General features: G+C 42.1%; 1 protein-coding gene across 1 annotated transcript; it reads right to left on the bottom strand.

Moving 5' to 3' along the window:
* Positions 1-623: 623 nt before the first annotated feature.
* MAML1 (mastermind like transcriptional coactivator 1) lies at positions 624-24,951 on the bottom strand. Its single transcript, XM_009950185.2, has 5 exons — positions 24,580-24,951; positions 13,486-14,898; positions 10,854-11,123; positions 6,932-7,046; positions 624-4,770 (listed from the first exon to the last, which is right to left on the bottom strand). Exons 1-5 carry the CDS (start codon positions 24,949-24,951, stop codon positions 3,779-3,781), a joined length of 3,162 nt encoding a protein of 1,053 aa, XP_009948487.2. The 3' UTR covers positions 624-3,778.
* Between the last annotated feature and the right edge of the window lie 656 nt (positions 24,952-25,607).

Raw genomic sequence — 25,607 nt, forward strand, 5'->3', positions numbered from 1 at the left:
TGAGGTCTCAGTAGTTATTAACATCTTTTTCACTAGTAACAACCACCTCTGCAGTCGTATTTCCCAGCTTAGGGCCTACAACTGCATCAGGAAAAAAAAAAAAAGTCCAGCAGCAGTGGGTGTAGCTTAGAGCTTTGTTTTCCAAGTGAAGTTTTGCAAGTCCTCTTTGGCCACTTCTGGCCTGTTTAAATGGAATTTCTGAAACTGCAAGAATTGGTTAAGACACTAAGTCTCAGAATCTTCTGCTGTAACAGGCTGACCAGAATTGTGTGTTGGGAACCATCTCACCAAGAACAACAACACTGAACTCTGCTCAGCTCACACAAATGTATGAAGTCACACCATGTATGTTTAATACACTAGCAAAATATTTATTTTATAATGATAAAACAGAAGTGAAGGATTTCTTTTTGGTGTGCACCAGTAATTGTAGTAAAAGAATAAGGGGATTAATGGACTCTTTATACATTTCAATGACAAAAATTCATAAAGGTTAGCATCAAATTCAACTGTTCTCCATTTACAAGCATAAAACTTACCATAATACCCCCCAAACACATATATAAAGAATTATAGTTTTAAAATCTATAAAAAGTAAAAAATATACAGTCAGAAGATCTAACTCTTATTCAAATCTTTAATATAAAATTGTAAACATTTATTTACACAAAGGAAATGTGTATAACAAAATTTTGAGCACCCTTTTCAATTGAATGGTGGTTTTTGGAAGGCAGTGGATGTTGCACAGTGACACTCTCACCTTTCCTACCCAACCAAAACCGCAGTTTATAAATAAAGCCATGGGCGGCTGGCCAGGAGCAGTCCAGGGGAGATACATTTTATTGCTCTGAAGCTGCAGCAAATGGAAAGCCCAAGTGCACAAACAGACGGCTGCGTGGTAACGGGCCCGAGGGCAAAGCCCAGCCCTACCCCTGCACCCACGGACATCTAAGCCGGATTCTCATTCCGTTGAACTGTTTCAGCTCTGTCACAGTGACACCGCATTCCCAACCGTCCGAGCGCGTTATGCGGACAGGGACCAAAACCAGAAGCGAGGGCTGGTTTTTCTGTCAGGTTAGACGCTGTTTGGATCCTGTTCACGTATGAAGACCGACGGGCATTTGTAAGCCAGTCTGCCTAGATCACGCTTAGTTTTAGTTCTAGTTCAACAGTACCACAAAAAGGCCCTGTCATCAAGTCTAGCCACCTTCCTGAACAAACCCTCTGGTCAAGCAGGGCAATATCCACCTTCGCTTCCAGAAACAGTGGGGGGAAAAAGTACATCTGCATTTTCCTGGACATTTAGGTGGATTGCCTTTTTGGTAGTAACAATGCAAAGAGCAGATGTTCTTTTCCTCCAGTTAAGTAATCACAACTGGATGGACTGTTATTTCGATTTATTCAGAACAAAGTCTGCGTGCAAAATCTACCGGATAATGTAAGCAGATTTCACCACAACCTAAACAGGGAAGAAAGAAAAGCTGAATCCTACTACCCTGTTATTTGTCTCAAGTGTTTGTAAGGGGGTGGAAAAAACTAGTGACACTGCAGGATGTCACTTGAAATTATGAGGTCCCAAGCACCCCCAACAGGAAGGGAAGGCACACTGGTGCAAAGTTAACCCTTTAAAAATAAAAATACAGCAAACACTCCTTCCCCTGCCATTGCTAGTTTAATCTATACTAATGACACTTACCTTGGACCAGTTTTGGTTTAACTTAATCGTAAACCAAACTCACTAGCTCTTCTCTTAGATTGCCAGTATAAGAAAAGTTAGCATCAGTGATTTGCATCTCAACTACTTATTCTAGAAAACATCAGAAGTGTCAACAACCAAAGTCACCAACACCTTCATCTTCCTATCCAAAGACAATCTTTATGTTACCTTTTCAAAAGCTCTACAAGGGATTATGTCTGCTTCAGTGAAGTTCTATCCACTATTCAATGGTGGGATCCACTGATCAACGCACATCTTTCACCAACAGTTCGACGTGATACAATATCCAATCTGTTCAACAGAGCGTAATTCATCCACACTAGTTAAGTGTGCTGGACAAACCATGTTCCATGCATATTTGGAAAGGGTTAAAGTATTAGTGTTAAAAAGCAGTTTTTAAAAGTGCAAATTGTCTCATAAAGGAGCTGCAGATACAGTAAAACATTTTCCTTCTTTGAAATCAATGTTATCCTTCACTTCCCTTCACCCACTCCGAAAAAACCCTCTCTCATGTATCTCTGCAGTGCAGAAAACTCCTGAAGAAGCCAGTCTGTGTTGAAGGAAATTGCTTTTTAAATCACAATGCTGGGTTTGATTAGAAAGTTTAAAGAAGCCTTCCAAAAAAGTGGATTTAAAAGGGAGGAGGTATTTGTGCATTTAAAACAAAAGCTTTCAACTTTATTTTAATTTTAAAATAAAGGTTAAGGCAAGGTGGTTTGTTGGTGGATAGGGGATTTTTTTGGTAGAAAGTAAGGACTTTGGAACACTGACTGTTCCCATTGTGGTTTTTGTCCTTTCTGGGACTGACCCTAACATACGGATAAGAGGTCTCCTTGGGCTGAGCTGAAGAACCAGCATCTGCTTCAAAGGATATTAAAGAAGTAAATCCACCAGTCTATAGAAAGATTATCAAACTCATAACCCAGTATTAAAAAAAAAAGTATTTAAAGGGGGAGACTTCCATATTGGAGCAACCCTGATACAAGTACTCTCCCAGGCTGCCTGTGCTATTATTGCTGATACGGACTTTCCACCTCTCAGCCAAATTCTTTTTTTCTCATTTTCACCCTGAAGTGACAAAGTCTTGTGCTCACTGCATCATTGCTAACTTTGGGGAACGAACTGATCTCAAAAGTTAGTTTTACTTTTTACAACAAAGAAAACTAGATGAGCTGTCATGAAGCAAAGCCTTCATTTAAATACAACTACCTTTGGAAATAAGTTATGAAGAAACAGGTGCAAAGTAAATGGCTTTACAATTCATGTTAAACCTACTATAGTTTAAAAGTTCTCCCATAAGAAATTCCCCCTTTAAACACAGCAAGGTACAAGCCAAGAACTGTGCCTCTCTACAACAGAGTGCAAACTGCAGCTTAAAAGACTACAATCTATTAAGACAACTACCTAGACTAACTGGCCAGATTTTAATACTTTCTTTCATCTATTACCAGCATCTAGAAATATTTACTGTGAAATATCACTTGCTTATTGAGAATACAGGCACATGCTTCAGCGATGGGGAAAAGGAACAACTCAAAACATTTTGCAAGCGTACTCAGGTGCATACAGCCTCTTCTTTAAATAAAAAGTCAGAAGTTTGATGGACAGTACTATAACAGCATGTCAAGCTATGAACAAATAACCATTGCAAGGAATAGCTGCAGGAGACTAGGCCCTAAACACGACTTGTGCAACTATTTGCCTTCTTTCCGCACTATTTCTGTGGAATTTAGTTTTATTTTTAAATAATTAAAAAATTTAATTTTAGAACACTGCAAGTGAGATTTCTGAAAGGCTGGCTAGGACATGCACGATGGTTTTTGACCTGTTCAAGTGTGCGACTCCTTAGAGACACCAAGATAAAGCGCACTACTCCTGCAGACCTGCTTGGTGCGCCATTACCATGTATCAACACTCATTGAGAAGCAGCTCCAGTCCCTTTCCCAACCATTTACCTCTAATGCCTGCAAGTCTCCTCAATGCCACAGGTTTTTTGGTCCAAGTGTTGTTTATATTTCATGAAATAATTAAAAAAGTAGAACCCCCACCCCCAGCCCCATTTTAATGTGTTCCTAACAACTCATCCAAATCATTCATCCACTCCTCTGAAGTCCTGTTTTTCAGCAAAGAGTCTATCAGATCTGTGTCGCCCGTTAAGTTCTGAAGTCCGTTATTGCCCGACTGGCCGCTGTAGGCAAAAGGCAGCTCTTGACTGGTTGTCCTCACAGGGTACCCTTGACTACAGTGCAGATTACCTCGGTTGGGCATTTGCTGATTTGGGTTCTGGCTGAAAGCATTCAGATCTGGAACAGTTTGGTTCATGCCAGGCAAGACTTGCTGTGAGGGTACCTGCTGTTGCGTGGGTGGGTTTGTCCGCTGCTGCGCACCTAAAGAGGACGACAACATCTGCCCGGAGACGGCAGCGTTCATAGAGGTCATCGGTCTGCTGGTGCTTAGGCTTACCTGAGGCATTCCTTGGGCAAACTGCTGGTTGGCCATCTTTAGATGAGTTTGCTGCATGTGGAAAGAGGAGCTGGCAGTAAATGGTCCTAAGCCACTGTTTGCTTGGGTCTGGTTGTTGATATTAGGGATACCTTGGTGTTGCCAAGACGGGTTTTGAGCCCCCATAGCAGCTGGTACTCTTGCCATCTGTGGCTTCGACAAGGTTGGGTTCAGTGCACCTTTGTTGTGCTGCTGAGAAATACTCGAGTTTGCCAAGCTATTCTGCCCGTAGCCAGCAGGAACAGCAGCGCCCTGGCCCAAGCTGCCTTGTCTCTGCATGGGGGGCTGTCCATTGGCACTTGGAGCGGTGTGCTGGGCAACCATGGGTGTCATACCAGGCGCCAAGTTGTACAATCCCCCTCGCTGAATGTTTTGCATATTGGTATACTGAGTCACGCCCCGATCCTGCTGACTGGAACCCGACTGGAGTGGAGGAACAGAACTGTGTCCAGGTCCCATCTGAATCATGTTCTGGGTCTGAGGAAACATCCGTGGACTACTGGAGCTGGACTGTCCTAAATTGCTGACCCCAGGCATGGCTGAAGATGACCCTGAAATACAAAGAAATATTTTGTACATTAAATACCTCGGTTCAACCAGAGCCAAGCTGGGCTTGTAGACGCTATAATCCAGAACGGAGGTGCAGCTGCATTTGTAGAAACCAACCCATGCATTCAACACGCAGACACCAGTACTTTAATTAAAGAGTGTCAGGTGTTGCTCCACTTAGCACCTCCACCTTGATCGCAAACACAGATATGCCAATGTCCTAAAAAATCTGAATACCACTTCTAAGAGTTCAGCATCATCAATTTTAAAAAAATAAAGACTTTAAAGGCAGGGCCCTGATATTTCTTTGTGAACAGAGGTATATACACGCACTTTGAAGTGCATGCACAATTTGCTAGGCTGTTGAAAGAACACCACTTACTGCACAGACGCACTGTCAGTTATTCCATGCATACACTGTATATCTCTTTTTGTACAACTGTAGGGTTTCCAGTCCTGTGTTTTCCCAATTCCAGAAGTTTCCTCTATTTTACAGCACATTCAGAAATTTTTGGTAAAGCATCTTTTGGATTTCCACAGTGAAATACTCGCTATGGCAATATGCAGTGCTAATAACCAAGCAAGACTATTTGCCAAAAATAAGACTTTTCACCAAACCAAAAGTAGTCCTTTGTTCATGAGTAAAAAAAAGTTTCTTCTTGGAGAATAAACAGCCCCCTACTTAAAGCAAAAAAAATAAAAAAGAACAGAAAAGCACTGTGAAGCGTATGTGACATGTAATGCGTATTATCACCCTCACTTCTTACAGTAGACCAAGGGAAACCTACCTACACTAGTACTTTCTGTACTTTCAACCCAAAAAGTAAGCTGCAGTTTTTTCATATTTTAAGATAGCTGAGGAATATTGGCTCTCCATTATTACTAATTCAATTTTTAGTCAAATATAATTTTATTCAAATATATTCAAATATAATTCAAATCATATTGCATTAATTATCAACAAAGCACACCACAAAAACACCAATGTCACAAGAGGGTGGATGGGTGGGGGAAGAGTCTTACTAGAACACTACGGTGAAGCGGCAGTACACATACCAGGACTTAAGATGCAAAAAATAGTTACAATCAGCATAATAAGGAAAAAGTAGTTTTAATAATACTGATGTTCACTACAGCAAATCACACTAACAGGTGTACTGCTGTATTTCTGTACTGAAGTGGCAGGAGAAAAAAAGTGTTTCAGTGCAATATTCGAAGGATGCTACCGATCACTGTGTTCACACGCAATCCTGTTGTGTTGGAAACAGGTTTCTTCAGGTAAGTCACAAACCCCAGCCACAGCTCTACTGACACGGCATAGGCACAAACACTGTCAGCATGAGGGGATCACATTTCTATTTGCAACTTTTCCCTCCAGTATTTATTTCTGTGGGAACACAGAGTAAGGAAATAAACTGATGGGAATAAGCACTTTTTTGTACACTCAGTTTATGAAAAAAGACAAGTAGTTTCTTGATGCCCTGACAGGATTTTTCAGGTAAAGAGAAGAGTTTTTACTGTTCTCTAGTTCTTCCACATTCAGGAAGCTATTTCAGCTTAACGGTAACAACATCTTTTATTCATCAGCTTTAATACGCTGAAGACATGCCAACCTGCTTCTCGTACAAAATAAAACCGACATGTAGGACACTAATATGTAATGAAGAGAATTCAAATTGCATTCCCTTCTGAAGGTAGCAGGGTAAGAGTATTAGAGAATTTTAAACTCATCATAGTAAATGGGAGAAATAATACATCACTTATTTAATGAGGGCTGTGATAGACACAAGCAGTAGTGATGTTAGGCTTCAGGAAACAACCCTGAATCCTAATACATGAAAGTTACGGGGAATTTACAACCTGTAAAGGGAAATGATAGTATAAAAAGGCTTTTAGAACAATGAAGGTACTTAAGAATTTTTCCCATTTCCACAGCAATGTTAAGAATCAGAAGCTTAAGTTGTCCCAGATATCCAGGTCAGGAGAAGCTGATAATTTGCAACTGAATCAAAGTACAGGTCTAAAAGTTAAGGCAGTGACGTGGGAAGATGTTGTAATAAGTTAATTAAAAGCTATCCAATCCAGGAAATGTGAAGGCATTTTTACTTGTTTTTTACTCCTGGTATTTCTTCTGCCATTATTTCAATTGCCATGTTTGCTTACCTGCGAACTGTCCAACCTGTGGCTGGTAGGGATTCTGCGGCTGATCCTGATACTGGGGAGGCGGTCGTGTCAGATGCCGCTGCAGCTGTTGCTCTTGCTGCTGCCGCTGTTTCTCCTAAGAAAGGTCCAATGCAAGACAATTAGAAAACAAGCCAAGCTTTTCCCAAGGGTGACTATCTGGGATAAACACAAGCTATCTCCACACTCCTCTGAGAAGCTGGTCATTAAAGGGGCTTCTAGAGCCTTGAAGTCACTTCAGACCTAAGTTCTCAAGGTTCAAACACAGTCAATCTGTTCAGATGAGCGTCAAGACTAGGAAATCGGAGACAACAGCATGCATTACAGGAGCTACTGCAAGGCATGTCTGAAGACTTTAAAACACTGAAAATCTGAGATGTTAGCCTTTTAATCAGTAAAAATCAACAGGCATGTTTAGCAAGACTCTAAAGACACAGGCACAAAAAGAGCAAAAGTGAGTGTATATAAAAAATTCACACATACTTTTTTGCTCTTTACCCCCAGATGAATTTATTTTAGACCCCTCTAGATATGAAATGAAAATTAAATATCAACAATATTACACAGAAAAGTAAAAATTGAACATGGAAATATTTCCTAGCCCTTGTTTTCAAAAATTAAAAAAAAAATATACACAAATCCCAATTATTACATACCACAGGTTCTCCTAGAAGATTATGGAAAACTGCATAGCTAAGCTCGTAACAGAGGCTTGTTTTGTAACCATTGTTCAAAACCGTTTTCTCAACAATGCACCAACCAATTGAAATAAGCCTTACTAATGCTTCAAAAATAACCCTGCCTCTTCAAAAGCACATTCAACCCATACCTACTGTATGATGAAGCCATTTGAAATATGAAACAAACAAATTTTCTATTTGGAAACTTTTGGGGAAAATGAAATTTAAAGCCTTGAGGGGAATGTGGAGAGCATATGTACATGCACTAACAATACTCTCAGAGATCTTGACAGCATAGACAGCAGGCTGCTTTTACAATATGAAACATAACAGGCACAGCATTTCTGGCTCTTCTTCCACAGATATCTTCAACCAGACTGAAATTCTGGGATAACTAAGTACTGACACAATGCACAACTACTTATCTGACAAGGTACACAGAGCACAGAAGGGGACAGCAATTGCCATCCAAGAGTACTGGGGTAAAGGCACGAGCAACGAGCCTTTAAAGAAGGGACCAGATCAATGTAACAAATAGGCAGACACACATTACTACCATCCCTCTGAAACATCTACAACTAAGAAGCTGTTGAGACACGCAGAGGAATGAAGAGAGCAGGCTGCTTGACAGAAAGGACCTGCTGCTTGCAGGACCAGTCAAACCTGAAAGAGGCTGACCACAGAAGCCAAGAAGAGATGTCATAGTTCTGAGAGAAACTAAGAGGTGCAAAACCTGGCTCAGAAAAAAAAAAACAGCGACAAGAAAAGATGCAGAATACCAAGCGCAAAGACAGCTTCAGAGTGGCAGGGAATGGCGCTGAAGCTACCTGAGACTATAATTCTCCTGCAAAACAGAGGTCAACTGATTCAGAAATCTTTTTGTGAAACTACATCCAGTACCACGTGCATCCAAAGAACTAAGTATCAAATCAGAATGCGAACAAGACCTAGCTTGACTGGGCAGCACAAGGCCAAGAAATGCAGCAAACACAGTATCTAAGTCTGTTCAGCTCCATAGCAAAGCTGCTCCTTACTCAGGACCAGAGTCCCAGTATCACTACACAAAGATGCAAGCTGTACAAGTTAGTTGCAGTCACCACACCAGGACAGGAATAAAATATTTTCAATACATGTATATTTACTACCACAACATGTGCTGGCTAAGCAGAAGCAAATAGGTAGGAAAAAAAAAATATTTCAACACTGTGCTTGAGATGCTCTACTTCTCACTCTGTTAATATATCCCCCACACACTGTTCAGAGAGGTCTGACACAGGTTAGGTCCATTACTTAGCTAAGGAAACCCACTGGGTCACAGCTCTAATAATCGCCGTTCACCAGGGGTACAAAAGTACAAGCAGGTTGCCAACAGCTCCTGTTTCCTTTCTTCCCACCTACTTTCAAGGAGCACCTGTTTGTTAAGATTTTGGGAGAGCAAAAATTAGTAATTTTTTACATTTGGTATTAACATACAACTCATCAAAACCAGAATGATTTACTAAAAAGTATTAATTTATTTATATAAGTTTATAGATCACAGAACTCATATGGAAAGTATTATTTTATTGATGATTGGGCATTCTTTGGCCTTCAGTCTTTGATAGTGTATTTCCACCACGATATTCCCTTAGCCCAAATTGGTTTTAGGTAAATATCAAAACCGCATCTTTACCAACATTCATACAACTTTAAAACACCACCAACCACATTCTTATGTTTTCATCTACACTGGGTCAAGAACTGAAAGGGCTTTTTTGTCACCTCAATCTACTCCTCAATTTTAACGAAGACTCTAGGTGATCAGAAAAAGCCATCCGCTAGGACTTGGCGCAGCCATAGCTCCACAGCACTGCAGATTCTACTACACCCTTCCCCTCAAAATGGGCTTTCACATGTTTTCAGTTCAGAGGAGACTGTACAGTTTTCCTGTTTCTTCTGATGGATGGTCGCTGCAATAGAAGCTAAGGTGTTCCCCTCACACAACCACTACCCGACCTTCTCTCATCTCCTCTATTTCTAAACTATTATTACAACGAAAATACTACCTACCAGGATAACAACTGCCAACTTTAAAGTTAGAAATCACTGAGATTTATCAGCTTCTAACAGCACTGAAAATTAAGGAAATTACCCATTCCCAACTGTTATTAGTTTAAGGACTCCAGAGCATTTAATTTTTTTATTATTTTTTTTTTAATTCTCAGGGATAGATGCAGTTCACTTTATTTTCCATTAAACCACTTGCTCCTTTTTTTTCCATTATCCCCAAAGACAACAGTTTCCATGGTTTTTCCCTCCCCCCATTACCTTCAAAGACAAAACTTTTCAGCAGTACAGACCATCACACTTTTTTCCAGAAGATCTGAATACCAGGTTCTGCCTGGATCTCAAACCTTCTTCGAAAATTCGTCATTCCCTTCCTCAATTGATAATTTCTCTGCATGTACAGTGCCAGTGCTTGGAATATGCCTGCATGGACTTTTAAAAATGCAGAAAAGCACTGATGACAGGAATAAGGCCCTTTGGGCTGATTCCCACATGAAAGACTTCCAAAATGTTTAAAGCTTAGCAAGGTTCACACAAGGAGTCCGTTGCCCTGACAGAGGCAAAAGCAGCTTTCTGCAGTCTCCTGGACAGCAGAGTTAAATTCTTTTGGCAGGGTAAGATGCAAGTTGGATGCAGATGTCTATTTTCCCCAAATACACTAGTGGAAGACGTTTTAACATTTAAACAAGAAATGCTGGGGATCTCACAGGGAAGGAAGACAGAAGGCACAATGAACTTACATTACAGAGTCCCTTGCTCATTGCTTCCATTTTTAAAGCTCTACAGAACACATCAACAGTATCCCAACCTTATCTTTTGTTTCTGCTCAGATTCCATTGGCCTTTCTTCTTTCACAAAGAATTACACCACTGCTGGATGGACGTGTTCTCTCCCTGTAGGTATTGTCTTGTATTTTTGCACTACTCAATTCTACCTATTTTATTCTTTTCATTCACCACAGTGCCTTGTAACAACAGAAAAAGTCAGTCTCAGCAATCAAGTGCTACGTGTTTGAGTTACTTTTATAGAAACATAAACCAGCAATTATGACATGAAAGCACCTTGTAGTTTAACATCTCCTATTTTGTAATGTGATAACTTTTCAACAAAATCTCAAATGCTGTTTCATTCAAAGAAAATCAGCACAAAGGAAAAAAAAGACTGCTGGCCCCTCTCACCTGCTCAGCCAGAAGATGTTGCTGCCTCTGCTCCATTAGGAATTGCTGCTTCTGTTGCTCCATGAGCAAGTGCTTTTGTTGCTGCTCCCTCTGCTTCTGCTGGTCCATGAGCATTTGGTGTTGCTTCATCACTGCTGCTTGCTGCTGATTGCTGAGATAAGGTGTGCTGCTGTGGTTACCTGCCATGGAGACGTTGGGAGCCTGGGCACCCACGCCAGGGCCCGGGACAGAAACTGGAACGCGAGGAACGTTAGGAGAAGGGGTTTGATCCTGCGGGATACAGAAAAAGCAACAGGAGTTACAGAACGAGGTCAGCCCGCCGGAATTCAGAAACCGTATGTAGTTACACAGAGGAGGAAAGGCACTTTCATGGTGACGACCATGATTTGGATTATTCTTATTATTTTATAGGATAAGGAAAAGAGACTTTTTTTATAAAGTCTATGCAGGTAGGGGAATCATAATGCATCTCAGGAAAAAAAAAAAACAAACACAAAAGTGTCAGTTACTGCTTATTTGTACATTTACACTATTTAATAAAAATCAGACCAGTTCCTTCTATTTTGCCATCTTTATGCAACAGCTTCTTCACTTGTGAAGCTTCTAACGGAAAAGACAAAGTGTGATGCAGTTTCCAGTTCAGCTAATTAGAGACAGCCAAACACCCATCTATAAAGTGCCAGACGCAGAAGTGACAGTTCGGAGTTAAGGTCAGAAGCTCCATAACATTTAGAAACAGAAGCTTTAACTTCAGTCTCAAAGCGGTTCCCAAAGTCCGGCTCAAACAGGTGAGTACAGCTCTGTGTGCTGCTGCTCAGCCAGAGGAATGGCACCAGTTACAAACAGCACTTCAGTTTACTTTGGTAGCAGCTTTTCAAACACTACATTTTAAATTTGCATTATACAAAACATTTATTTAAATCCTGCTTCTTCTGTCAACATTTAATTCAGCAACTGTTTATGCCTCCCTTCCTACAGCTGGGTTTTTTTTTAGTATCAGAGCATTTACTGTTTGCAGGTGAAGGGGAAGAAGGCCGTCACCAATCAAAATGAGTCTTAATGTACTTTTTCCAGCAATCCAGCCATCATCATATTCCACAGAGAAAAACGCTACTACAGACAAGCCTGTTATTAATTTTTCCTAAGTCTGCTTTTTTTCCAGAGATTGCAACTTGGGATAAGAAAAAATAACACGGAATGATTACCACTCAAGATCTGATACCGTCTTCTTTGCACTGGCCAATCTATTTGAAATTTGACAGTTTCTACCATTTTTAAGCACAGTTCGGCCTCATCTCTAATTACGCAAACAAACACCACTTTCAAGTTTAGAATTCAGCTAATGGGTTCGGCTGTTGGTTCTCGCTCTCTACAGTTTCCTAAGAAATCATGAGCCAAATATAGGCAATGCTGTGCTGAGTTGTTCTGTACGCAAGCTTTTGAGAAATTCTGCAGAAGCATTCATCAGTATTTCTGTTAATTCAGAGCAAGCGTAGCAGTGCAGTTGCAAGGTCACCCTCGTGTTATTCAGCATGGGGGAGACGTGACATACACAATCATCTCTACCCTTCTCCTCCTCCTTCCATCAAAATGTCCTTAGATTCTTCCTTCTGCTAGTTTTAAAGAGATCACATTTTTTGTGCTTTATGAAGCACCCAAAAATCTGATCTCAGATTTTTATTTCTGTATCAGTGTGGTCTTTATCACAGACTAATCAGATCTTTTCCACAGGTTTTTTGCTTTGTTGAGGGAACATATTCCTAGAGTTGGATCTCCCAACACCTTTTGCTAAGGGAGCTTTAATACTTATAATAAAGATCTTTTTTCTCAACAAGCCCTCTAGTATGGGCATTGCAAGGACTTTACAAAATCCCAACAAGTCTATACCTCCATCCACTATATAAATTTTCATGTGCAGCATACCTGTAGTATCAGTTATATATAAAGCAAAGAAGCACCATCTAGAATTTTCCTTTACAGGAAAACCTGAAGCGTATCGCTTCAAGCAGACAAATACTACTATTGCTTATTTTTGAAGATAAATTTCTCTCTTATCCTATGCTTCCCCAATCCCCAGAGACTTAACCAATAACAAATTCTTATATTTGAAAAGCCCCAAGGAACACCCAAGAAATCAGGAATACAGCCCCCACTTTCCTCTCTCTTCAAAAAAATAAGCATCTGAAGGCATGACTTTTTATAGTAAGCCAACTCTGAGACAAGTAGGGACCAAAAAGAAGGTAAAGAAAGAAAGCTTCTTTGAGAACACTGTTTAACAGTACAGTTTTACATGAGTTATTTTTGGTAAAAGTTTACAAAGCATCTATTTATCTTTGTAAGTAGAAGCTTCTATGAAGCGTGACATAACTTGTTGCCCACAAAGTATAGTAAGCTGGAAATCACATTACCACACAACCTAGAACCGAGTGTTAAAAACTGTCCCCAGTGGAAACCAGAGTCCTTGATTCCTGTCACAGCTTATTGCATATTATCACTTTCTTCTTTAAAATCATGTGGCAACTGTTTTGAAACAATACCAAGTAATCTGTACTCTAGCCTCACCTATCAACACCCTCCTGCAAAACCCCAAATCTGCTGCTAACCAAAGGTGAGCAAAACCCAGAACATTCACCTGACTGTGCGGTAGCCGGTAGGCAATGTTTCCAGACTTGGGTTTCAACAGGATCATCCCATTTTGGTCATCGCTCACGTGAGACAGCGGTGGCTGCTGGCGCTGTTGTATGTATGCCAACATGGGAGTCTTGCTCTGACCAGGTACTGTAACCCCCTGTTCACATTCTGCTTTGTAATGTGAAAGAGGTTTGGTGTTCCCATAGTCTAGCATAGAGCCTTGACTACTCACAGGGTTCTGGTTCAAGCTATTTTGCTGATGACCCAAAATGTTCACATGGTAATTGCCTCCAGCTCTCGGTGAGCTTTTATTTCCCATATTAGGCATCATGAGTTTCTGATTGTTGAAGTCTGGCTGGTAAACAGACGGGCTGGTGGGATTCTCCATGGTATATGAGACAGCCAGTGGACTATGAGAAGGCCCGGACTGCGGCCACGTCGACATCTGATTTGTTTGGTGGACTTGTGAAGCTTGCTGCTGGTTCTGCAACATCTGGTCTCTCTTCTGCTTGGCAGCAATCTGCTGAAGCTGATGAGCAGAAGACATTTCTTTGGCACTTCCTGCACCCTTCCCAGGTAACAACACATTGGGAAGAGGCCTCTGGACGTTCTGAGAGTGGTTTGATGCCTGCATCATGGGCTGATTAGGATTTTCAGTCATTGACTGACTGGAAGGCTGAAACAGAGCCTGAGAATTACCAACCGCTGGAGAAGCGGCACTTACAGGTACAGAAGCAGCACCAATAAATGCTGAACCTGATGAAGTGGATCTCACCTGGGGAGATCCCATCTGTTCCTGTTCAAAGGGTGCTGGGGAAAACTCAGTCTTTATGTTAATATCTTGTGGCAATGGGGTCTGTGCAGCTGAATTTGAAGAATCCGCATCTTTTTTCTCTTCAAAGTCTTCATTAAAGAGATCCTTCATGTCTTCATCAGGCACTGATCTATTAAGCTCCTCAATAAGTTCCTTCCATTCTTGCTCATTAAGATTAAGATCAGGCATCAAGTTATTCTGAGATATAGAACCCCCTGCTCCAGCAATCATACATGGAAGATCATCTACAGGCTCCTGCTTCAGCTCTTTGTTCAAACTCAGAGGAAATGAGTCATCAGCATCACCACCTCCATTCATTTGCAGGCTGGAATCTGGAAGACACTTCTTGCTGATGCCGTCTAGCCCCATCGGATGTTTCCCATTAAGCTGTAAGGTATCTCCGCTGCCAGATTTCTTGTCAATATGATGGAGTGGAGACACAGGGGGCATTCCATTGGAAGAACCACCCACTCCACCAAGACCATCATCTCGACGTAGTTTCTTAGACACAGAAAATACATCATCATAGCCATTCTGCTGGTCTCCATTCTGAGGGGAAGCAGCACTATCAAGCTTTCTTTTCACAGTCTCATGGAGCTGCTGAAAAAAAGGAAGGTTTTGGTTACTTCATTTTGTTTCACAGATCAGGAATTTATTTCTTAGCAGAACATTGTCTAGCTCTGAATAAAACATTTTAGGAAAAAAGGTTAAAAAAAGTTACCTCTTTGCATTGATAAAATTTGTTTTACAAGCCATCACACGATGTTACTGCCTTACTATGATCTCTCAGGGTAAACTTACAAAAATGTGTACTATCTGAGAGCCCCCTCCTTCAAACAAACCCAAAAGCTGCCATATACTTGGACAACAAGAAGCTGAGAAATGGTTCTGAACTTGAATATATTGGGGTTTTCCTATTTAAAATGAAAAAATATTGAAGAATGTTAAGATTCAAATTTTAGATAAGAATAAACCCCTGTATTTTATGTGGCCTGCATACATACAGTGTTATTGTTCTGCAAGACTGCTTCATAAAGCAGTCTCACATTTAAATAGTTAGAGAAAGAGAGAACCATTTCTCCTGTGATCAGGATTTTTGGGGAAGAAATTTTGCACACAATCACATTTTCGGCACCAAAGCAAAACCAGTTTGTCACTAGGCGATCACTGATTGACACTTATGTAAAATGCAATTCAGAGTTGAGTCAATTCTATCACAGCAGAGTAAGTTCATTCCTCTCCTCCTTTCTCCTACGGTATTTGTCAGCTGCTCCTCTCTGCACTATGACCACCAGAGCCCCAACCAGCTCAACAGTTGGCTTCTATCTAGTGAATGCACATATTCTTTTTCTTGTAGTGCCACCTAGAAGCAACCAGAGGGTACAGCAACGGTTTTACAACCAGATTTTGAGAGCCTTTGTTCAACTTCTCTTTCCTGGCAGCTTTCTTTCAAATACAAAGTTCTTTCCATTGACCTCAAAACCATCCGTAAACAGAATTCATGCACACATCAGGGATGATTGTAAACTTTTCCTTCCCTCAGATGCATTCTGTAAAAAAAGCTGTGCTTTGGTTGTGCTGGGAACCCTACACCAACGCAGACCAAACCTGTAGGTCAGAGACTGGAGCAGTGCGCTTGAAGAGGGAAAGCTCTCATCAGCTCCCCTGACCTGTATGAGATGCCTTTGAACATCTCAGCAGGACACACAAGGAGAATCCCCACAAAAAGCCACCCACCTGAAGCGTGGTTCGCTCAACAACAGTTCTCTCAGCTGGCAGAAAAGCAGCTCATTAAACAAACCTCAGGATAAGTATCTTATTTTCATACTACTTGCAGTCTCCACAACGCAGTCCAGTAACCCTTGGAGAAAACTGTCTCATCCAAGAACAAACGGGAAAACCTCAAGATCTCAGCGCTCAAGCATGAGGTCATAGGTAAAGCTAGCATAAATAAGAATTTTACAGCACTTGCCTGGGCAACAGCATTCTTTGACTGAAGGACAGGAGGACTGGCTCACAGTTAATTTTTTTTTTTAACAGTCTACGGTTAGCTGATCTTTGGAAAAAAACACTATTTGTTTAATGCTTGCATAGGTAGCAGCAAAATCTTATTTTTATCTGAGGGACAGACTGCAGCTTCTCAGGACTCTATGATCTTCTAGACTGTTCACAGAAATAGCAGCAGAATAGTGAGATCAGCAGAAGACCTAGTAGGACAAGGTGAGGCGTACATTTGGAGAGGAGGCTGGAACTTGAATCCTCTTAATTTGAACACTAGGTCTACAGCTTGGAGTAGCAGATCTATAGTGAATTTTTCAAAGGCCTCCTTCAAAGAATAATGGACATTTACTTGTTTAGTAAAAAGGCAAAACAACAGAAAGCAAGGAAGCCTCAACTCAACCACAACATTAGGGCTTTCAGCAAGTTTCCCATTGTTTACTTAATATTCCAAGTTGGAAAACTGAAGCTCAAGGTGGATGAGTAACTTGCCCAAGGTCATATGAGTCAATTACTTGAAGTTGACAAACGGACCCTCCTTAATTCCACATCATCAGGGAAAAAACTCACTCCCTGAAAACTGACATACAAGTAGTAACTTAGTTTTGTACACTGAACATATTCTTCTCATAGCTGAAGCAAATTTCTGTATTAAAACAGAATATATGCCCACTGGGATCACTGCTGTAATTATAATTCATCTAGACAACTCAAGGCACCTAGGATTGATAGCTTTACAGCTACAATTGCACACAGCTCTTCACAGGCTGCAAAACCCACCTGCGTTGCTGGATATATACTCCAGAAGTTAATCTGTCCTAAGGTCCTTGCTACTATACTACACCACTTGCAATATATGCAGCTAACTAGTCTAAGATTAAAGCATCCATGCTTATAAGCCACAGTTACTGTAGTCTAGAAAAAGATACAGACCCCTAATATCCATCACAGGCTCTTTCTGTCAATAAAAATACGTAGGAAGCTTTCATAGCTATACGGGTTTTAACAGTCAAAATGCTCAGATATCTAATTCTTGGTGATATCTTGAGTTCAGCTGCTCTAGACTAAGTCCTCCTTTCACCTAAAACGACATTCCTTTGTGGGAAAAAAAAGGTGATTAAAGAAAAAATAACTTTAATAAATTCACTAATGAAGTAAAATTTGAGGGTGACTGCTTCCAGCCTCGCTTCACCTCAGATAAATCTAAGATTATTTGAAAGATCTCCTACCTGTATACAGCAGCCAATAGACAATGAAGGAAAGAAGACAATCTGCTTATCTTCTATCCGTATCAGAAGAGATTGAGTCCAGTTCATAACCAGGACACTTAACTTCTGAGGTTTAGAAGCTATTCAGCAACGCACTTGAATCCCAGTTCACTTTTTGCATTAAAAAGAGTCCAAAGCATACTGGGGTATGGTGGCACCAAGTCTATGCTGCGATGTGTGCTGCTGTAGTTAGCCATCTACACTACAGCCAGCTAACCAGCTTAAAAATAACCCAGCAACAGTGTTCCATTTTCTACCTCCTTTCCTCAAGAAAAAACAGTACTATAAAAATTTGTGGGAGCCAAAAGTTACAGATTCCTTCTCCTCTGCTACTAGAAACGTATCCTGATACCTTCTACCTCATGTTTAATTTTGAGTAACAGAACCTGAAATTCTTACACCAAATACGTTCATGTAACTACTCTGCAAATAATGCAACTTTCTCTTGTGAAACTCCTTTCTTATATGCATTTCTTACATACTATCTCAGCTCTTGATTTCCTAACTGAAATATTAAATTCATATAAGAGAAATATATTTAAATTAAATATAAATTAAATAAAATAAATAAAAAATATTACATTCTTCCCCAATTTGTCTATGTCTACCCAAATAATCTGGTTTTGGGGGAAAAAAATAACAAGGAGCATGTGAGCTACAAGTCAGACTGCAAGCTATCTACATATCAAGCTGCTCCAACAGAGTTTTCAAGGCAAGAAAAACCTGTTCTCTTCTGCCAAAACTCAAAAAAAAAAAAACAAACCCCGAAACACTGACAAAGTAAAGCATAGCTTGCTACTCACTAAGAAAAACCCTTTAGTTTTAATTTTATTGTCCACTATAATTCTATAAGGCACAGTGGCCCTCTGGTGTGCTATCCATGGTTTCTTTAGGAGAATCAATCCATTTTATCTGTAACACAGGAGCCAATCCTTTCCACTGTCACAAGATCGGATACAGAAAGGTACTCCCATTTTCTCAGCCTACTCAACTTCCCAACAAAAGATGAACCTCCACGATCTCTGCGTAAAAGTATTACCCCAAAAGCATATATCCGATGCATTTAAACGAACACATGAACAGTGCAAAGAAAGGGTGAGCAGACCTCAGTCCTTTGGCCCAAGACACAGCTTGAGTTTCTCAAAAAGCCACCGGCTGCACCCCTCCACACCACATCACCGCCACAGTTCCTTCACCTGAGCAAAACAGACAGTCCTCAACATGGCAATAAATACACTTACTTGGCAGGAGCACACGTGCAAATCAGGCCATAACTTTGGATTCCTCATGTGAGGAACCCAAACTGGTAAAACCCAGGTGTCACCCACCACAACAAAAGGGGCATCCAAAACAAGCAGCCTCTGATCATATAATTCACGGGACACACACACTATACTTGACTAGGACACAGGACCACAATGCCGGAGATGGATGCATGCCCAGTCAAATGACAAGGCTTCCATCAGAAAACGGACAGCACACAAATAATTTTGATAAGCTATATTCAATCTCTGCCTTAAACCCAACGGTTTTACCACAACGATGCTCAGCCATATTGCGGTCTTACCGCAGAAGCAAGTTGGCAGGCTTCATAAAAGCCATCTACGAACTAACACAGAAGCCCAACAAGAAGAAATTGGAAAAGCTTTAAAACTTCATCTACAGCTTTTCTGTCAGCACCAGCAGAGTTCAAAACTTCAGCGTCCAGCGCAGTGCTCTCTTACTGCCTCGGTGGGAAAAGGGCACGGATCAATGATCAAAACAGCGGCACAAAGTTCTTTTAGGTTTTGGGTGTTGTTTTTTTAAAAAAAAAAAAAAAAAGAGAAAAAGATTATTCCATGAATCAAAACATCAGTGGGAAACGCTTAATACTTGAAACTAGTTTTAGATAACGATCTGAAACTAATCATGTTTCAATGCATTAGAACTTAACAAGGATGAAAGTTTAGTTCGCATTGTTTGCTTGAAAGCAAGAAATCCTTCACAAGGCAGAATTTTTAAACTGAGGACAGTCAACTACTTGTGTAAAAATCCAGTAACATTATACTTTGAGCCCTGTAACTGAAGACAGTAAATATATATAGACAAAAAAATAGAACCTGTATGCAAGTTTCATTTTTTTCTAAAAAAAAAAAACCAAAACCCTAGTGAACATGGCAGAAACAAAGCTTCAAAAAATGTGGATCTTCAAAAAAAATGTGCCTTTTAGGCTCCATATAATGTTCTCATTCAGTTTTTTAAAGTATCTGTTACAGAGATTATAAAGTATTCTTACACGATTCAACAGAACTTTAACTTTTCATGTTTTGTTTGGAATAAGTTTACCATTTCAGTCTCAGAATTAAGTTACATCTACAAGGATCTGTCATGAAATACCAGTAAAAGCAATACAATGCTGGTCATTTTCAAAGAAGAAACGCAACATTATTCTAGAAACATAACAAAAACCTAGTTCCAATATGCCTCCTAGCTAGATACCAGCATTCTCACCTACAAGGGGAACCAAAAATAAAATCTATCTGTTTTTCTGCCATGGAAATGCAGAAAATTGCAGCACAGATAAGCTCCCATGAACCAGAGCTTACAGCAGGTCCTCTATAGGCACAGATTCTCCTCTCCTGCCTGGCCAAGAACAGGAGGAACAAAGACAACCACCTCTTCAGCTGGAACAGCAACGCAAATATCAGAAATTGTAGTGTATGAATTTTGGACAGAAAACACAACATTTTGACTACACAACATAGCAGGAACTCCCCACTTACTGTACATCTATTCACAGCTTCCAAAGTTGCACTCCCCCTGCAAGGAAAGCATTTCATCACCCAGTGTGTTCCTGCGTTCCACTGTGTTGTCAGAACCAAACTGCTGGACTAATTTTAATTTTGACTTTTACTTTAATTCCAGAAGACTTTTGTGTTTGGGTGACTGCCTGCTGGAGTGAAGAAGGGCTGTGGATATGCACGTCTATAAATATCCCAAGCCTGCATTAGTCACAAGGGGCAGCTTCTGCTACAGGAATTGTTCTGCTGAATCAAAAAAAACTGCTGTGCCTTCAGCTGCAATGCCAGATCCTCCACCTCGCTTGAACTTAAACAGCAGCACCAGATCAGTCACTCCCAGATCCCTATAATTTAGGAAGCACCACTGCGTATCTAACTAATCTACTAAGGGAAACGTTTCAAACCTACAACAATACCTTGCACAGAATTAAAAGGAGACAAAGAAAAACCTGTCTGAGTTGTTGGGCAACAAACTATCAGACTTGTCAGCAAAACCAAACAATGGTGGCAAGACTACACTGCACCATAGTTATGTATAAATAATGTGGAAATAATTTCCTATTTTTGTGGTAAAACATAATTTCACAATTTAACACCCCTATACCACAGCTTACACAAAAAAGAGGTCTTCTGAATTGTTAGTGTACCAGCCTGAACTTTGTTAGTGGAACGCTATTGATGCTTGTCAGTACAACCCGCACAATCTATTCCCTTTTATTTATTACTTTAGGTCTTTTCAACCAAGAAACACTGCACATTGCTCTTATACTTAAATTTCTTTGTAAACATTTTACTTGGTGTCTTGACTTAAATTAGCACTTACCTATTAATGTAAAAACTTCTACCACTCCCAAATAAATGCTGGTCTTCTCTTCAGCTTTAGCCCAATGCACTCCCAAGACAGGCCACCGACTAGACCTTCTCTGCCCATTCCAGAAATACTGTTTGTGGTTTTGCGGCAGCCCTAGACAAAGCAAGCCATCTGCACAACAACTGCTCTCAGGTGGGGAAAAACCCAGCAAGAAACGAGGAGCAGGTCGCCTTCTAAGAGACCACATCATAAAACAAGGAGTGGAGATGAAAATCCAGATCTCGCCATTCTCCTCATTCACATGTCAAGGAAACACTTTCTGTTCAGCTCAGTGATACACTATGCTATAGTCTACCAGAGAAACACAAAGAAGCCAACCTTCCTGCAGCAGAGAATACAAACAGTGTATTAGAATGAACTTTCTCAGAAACCTGGCAAAGAGGGAAAAATGTTCTAGGGCACAAGTCCTGCCTCTTCCCAATCTCCCCGTTTCTCAAAAATACACGATTGACACAACGGACAATACACTATCCAAATATTAAGCAGCTTCTAGTCTTAATAACGTCATCCTAAATAACAGAAATGTGAAGTAAATTTCAACATTTTAATTTTCCTTTAAATAATGGTCTAAAAATTAAAAAAATAGGAAGTTAACACGTTTTTGATCTTTTTCCTCAAATGAAGGATGGGACTACACAGCGCACAAATCATGTAAGGTATTTCTATATCAACACTGTATTCTCTCGGTTTCTGTGGCTCAAATTTTAGAGCTGCTTAGTAATAAAACAAAGAAGGAATCTGCCCTTTATTTCTGCTTTTAAGCAAGATCCATCCACCTTCAGGATCTACAACAGAGAACAGACTAATGGAAGCGAAAATATCTGATTTTGGCCACATGAAAAATCATACGAGACGTTAAGGAGGAAGTAGCAGGGCTATCCTGTTCCCCGTGAGTATCTGGAATTTGCAGAAGTCGCTCTGAAGTGCAGTGTCTGGGAGTGCGCACGCTGTGCGCCGCTCACACTTGCAGCAGAACGGCGTGAAGCTGCACTGCCATGGGCCCTCTGATGCTAGATCACAAACCCTTTGCACGAGTTGCCTTCTCTTTCAAGAATCAAAAGAAATGCTTCATTAACTTTAAACCCAAAGAGAAAATTCATATGCAGCTTCATGGAAAACTCTGGATCCTAACAGCAGCGATAGCTGACACAATGCATGTTTCACCAACCTGGCAGTATTCTTTTGAAAGGAACGTGTCCAGGATACTTTAAAACAAAATAATTTTTGGTGTTCATCCAAACTTTATTGAATATTGTAAACCAAACCCATGTCCTTCCCATACAAAGCACATGCTTGGTCTTGATAACAGCTACACGATTGCTAGAGGTAAAATACCAACCTACAGAGGTACTTTTTACGCCAAGGGAATTAAATTAGCAGCAGAGGTTTTCTGTCATTGTTTTTCAAAACTTGAATTACTAAGCAAACCAACTTTATACCCTAGTAACGAGGTGATGAATCAGCAGCTGCAATTAAGCTTACTTACATCCTAGGAAGGAAACAGCAGGCCAGCACGAGGGAGAGTCATTCATACACTAAAACCCTCTTCTGTTGTGTAAATTGGCCACTGGCAGCAGCTTCCTGTACAAGAAGGGCTTCCCCAGATGTGCAGTGTACTTCAGAACCTCACGGCTGTTGAGAGTCCTCATTATAATGGATGCCAATTAGATCAAATCCACATCCAAAGCAATTTAAAAGAAACACCACCAATGAATTAAAGGCGTCTTTCTTTTAGAAGATCAATATGAAGACCTGCGGTGGGAGTTTAAGCAACAGGAGTTGATGTGCTAAAGAGCTCCGTGTGTAACAAAAACCCACATCATTAATGGATAGAGCCCCATATGCAAAAAGCCTTAGAGCTCAGACAGGAAATAAATAAAAATCCCACCAAGTCTTTATATGATAAAATACGTGTTTGAGTCATTTTCATTGTGACACAAGTTTACATTCAAGATCAGACTACTAAACAGCAGCTACCCAGAAAGTTTTGCAGAATCACTGTCAGGAACGCACAAGGTCTCCTCTTTTCCTCAAGAATCCTTCTTTAACGACCATCTGAAGTGCTCTGTATCACAAGTATCTTCAGAAATTCAGCGTGTCCTAGATTCTCATATGTATATTAGCAAGAGAAACAATTCAGCTGAATAATATTTTCAGTTCATCTTGTACATACTACAAACTGCGCACGTGCTGCCTAGTGCTAGTTACAGAAAAGCTGACATCGCTGTGCCCCGTGTTTCGCTATTTCACATCACGTCCAATCATACCCAAGCATACAGTACGCTCCATCACAATTCCATTTTAAAAACTAACTAAATGAGGTCCAAGAGGATCACATCCTCCTTTGCTTCTGACATTATCAAACACACACACCACCTTAAGAATATGATTTAATCTATATGTTAACCTGGAAACGTCTCAGGTGAATCCAGTATCCCCTTTAAAAGGCACTCAAAACAGAACTGTATCATTTTCATGCAGGCCACCATTTAGAAACACCTTGCTTTAAGAAGGACAGATACTAAGACAGGCAACCTTTAAGAGTTTATCCTACTAACCTACATTACTGACACACATTAGTACACAGCAGTATATCTAAAGGGCTCAGAATAAGTTAAGCAATAGCTATCTTGATGTACAAACAGGGCTGTATGAATACAGCCTGACAACCAGAAATGCTAGAGAAGCCAGAGAAACATTCAGATTTTGAGCTAAGCCAGTTTTTAATGGGTGGAGCGGGATTCCCATAGTGTTCACACCCACTGGAGTGAGTGGCAAATAAGCAGCTGCCTTTCCACTGAAATTCTTTCCAATATGTACCATAATTAATAGACACATTATTTATTTTAACAATTCCCCCTCAGTAATAAGCATATCCTTATCAAGTGACTCCGCTAAATCTTAACAGCCTAAATTAAAGACATAAGCAAGCAAACAAAAAATCCAGAGCCAACGCAGTATTAATGCTCCTCTGACAGTTCCTGCAGGGACATTTTAGGCGAATTAAGCAGAAATATAATCCACAGAACGCTACTCCGAACGACTGTAACCATCCCAGGCGGCCGCCCCCTATTCCTGCCTCAACAGGCAGCAGTTTTCATGTCCTCCTCCAGCGCGCAAAACTGACAAGGGAGAAAACAAACCGGCCCTTATCAGCCGCGGAGTTGTAACAGAGCAGACGCGAGTACTCCGCAAAGCAACACCAACCTCAGCCCTCCCACCAACCGTGTTTTCCTTCCTCCATCCGCTGCCGGCTCCAGAGGAGAGGTCACGGTGCCAGCCGGGCACAACCACGCCGACTGCCGGCTCCCTCCCCGGCCCCAACCACCCCGGCCTCCGACTGGGAACGGGCCCGGCCCCTTACCGCGATCAACGTGCTGCTGCGGCCGTGCTGCTCGCCGCTCGCCGCCTCGGCGTCCAGGCCGTTGGCTCCGGTCCTGTCGACGCTTCCCGCGACGACGGCGGCGGCCGGCGGAGGGGGCGCGGGCGGCGGCGGCGCCGGGGGCGGCTGCCGGTGCTTGCCGGCCCGCTTGGCCTTGGCCTGCAGGCAGCGCTGGTGCAGGGCGAAGGTTTGCTGGCGCTCTAGCTCCAGGCGCTCCGGGGACACGGCCTGGTAGCGGGACTCGCAGGCACTGTGGTGCCGCCGGCAGAGCTCGATGCGCCGGCGGAGCCGCTCCATCACCGCGCTGTGCCGCGGCACCACGAACTCCGCCATGGGGCAGGGGGGCAGCACCATGGACCGGAGAGCGAGGGGGGGCGGCCGCCGCCGTTCACCGGCTCCTCACACCGGACCCCGCCATGGCGGGGGCTCCCCCCCTCGGGCCTTCCCCGGCCTCGGCCGCTCCTCCTCCCCTCCCACGGGCCTTACCTGGGCTCCCCGCCGGGCTCCCCCCGCCCCGGTTCCTCCCCTCGGCCCGGCCCGGCGCCCGCTCCGCTCCCCCCGCCCCACTTCCTCCTTCTCCCCCGAGGCCGGTGCCGCTCCGCTCCCCCCTCTCCCTCAGCCCTGCCCGGCGGCCGCTGCCCACTCCCCCCGCGGCCCGGCCGGAGCCCGTTCCGCTCCCCCCCGGCGCAGCGCGGCCCGGCGGCCGCCGCTCTCAGGCACGGGCCGGCCCGAACCCCCGACTCCCCATTGTTATCCGCGCCGCCGCCATCTTGAAATTGTTTTTCCCCTCAAGAGCCGAGTTAAGAATAGGCGGAGCTTCCTGGGTGGTGGGCTACGTCACCTCACGTAGCGCGTCACGAGCCGTGAGGGACATCCCCCCGAGCCAATTAGAAGGTGTGGAAGCCCGAGTTCAGCAGCAGAGGCGTAGGCGGGCAGGGCGGCCGTCTGGAGGCGGCCTCCGGTGCGTTTAAAAGGCACGGGGAGAGAAGGGGCGGGGCGGCGGCAGCGCA

This window comes from Leptosomus discolor, chromosome 10, assembly GCF_034619465.1.
Source record: "Leptosomus discolor isolate bLepDis1 chromosome 10, bLepDis1.hap2, whole genome shotgun sequence".
Lineage (NCBI taxonomy): Eukaryota > Metazoa > Chordata > Aves > Leptosomiformes > Leptosomidae > Leptosomus > Leptosomus discolor.

What these genes read in the sequence shown, in the direction of transcription:
- MAML1 (XM_009950185.2), bottom strand. Translation starts at nt 24,951, where the DNA reads ATGGTGCTGCCCCCCTGCCCCATGGCGGAGTTCGTGGTGCCGCGGCAC. An exon ending in GCAGCAGCACGTTGATCGCG is followed by an intron (nt 14,899 to 24,579) that starts GTAAGGGGCCGG and finishes CCTTTTTTTCAG; the next exon opens with CAGCTCCATGAGACTGTGAA. An exon ending in ACAGGTTGGACAGTTCGCAG is followed by an intron (nt 4,771 to 6,931) that starts GTAAGCAAACAT and finishes TTTGTATTTCAG; the next exon opens with GGTCATCTTCAGCCATGCCT.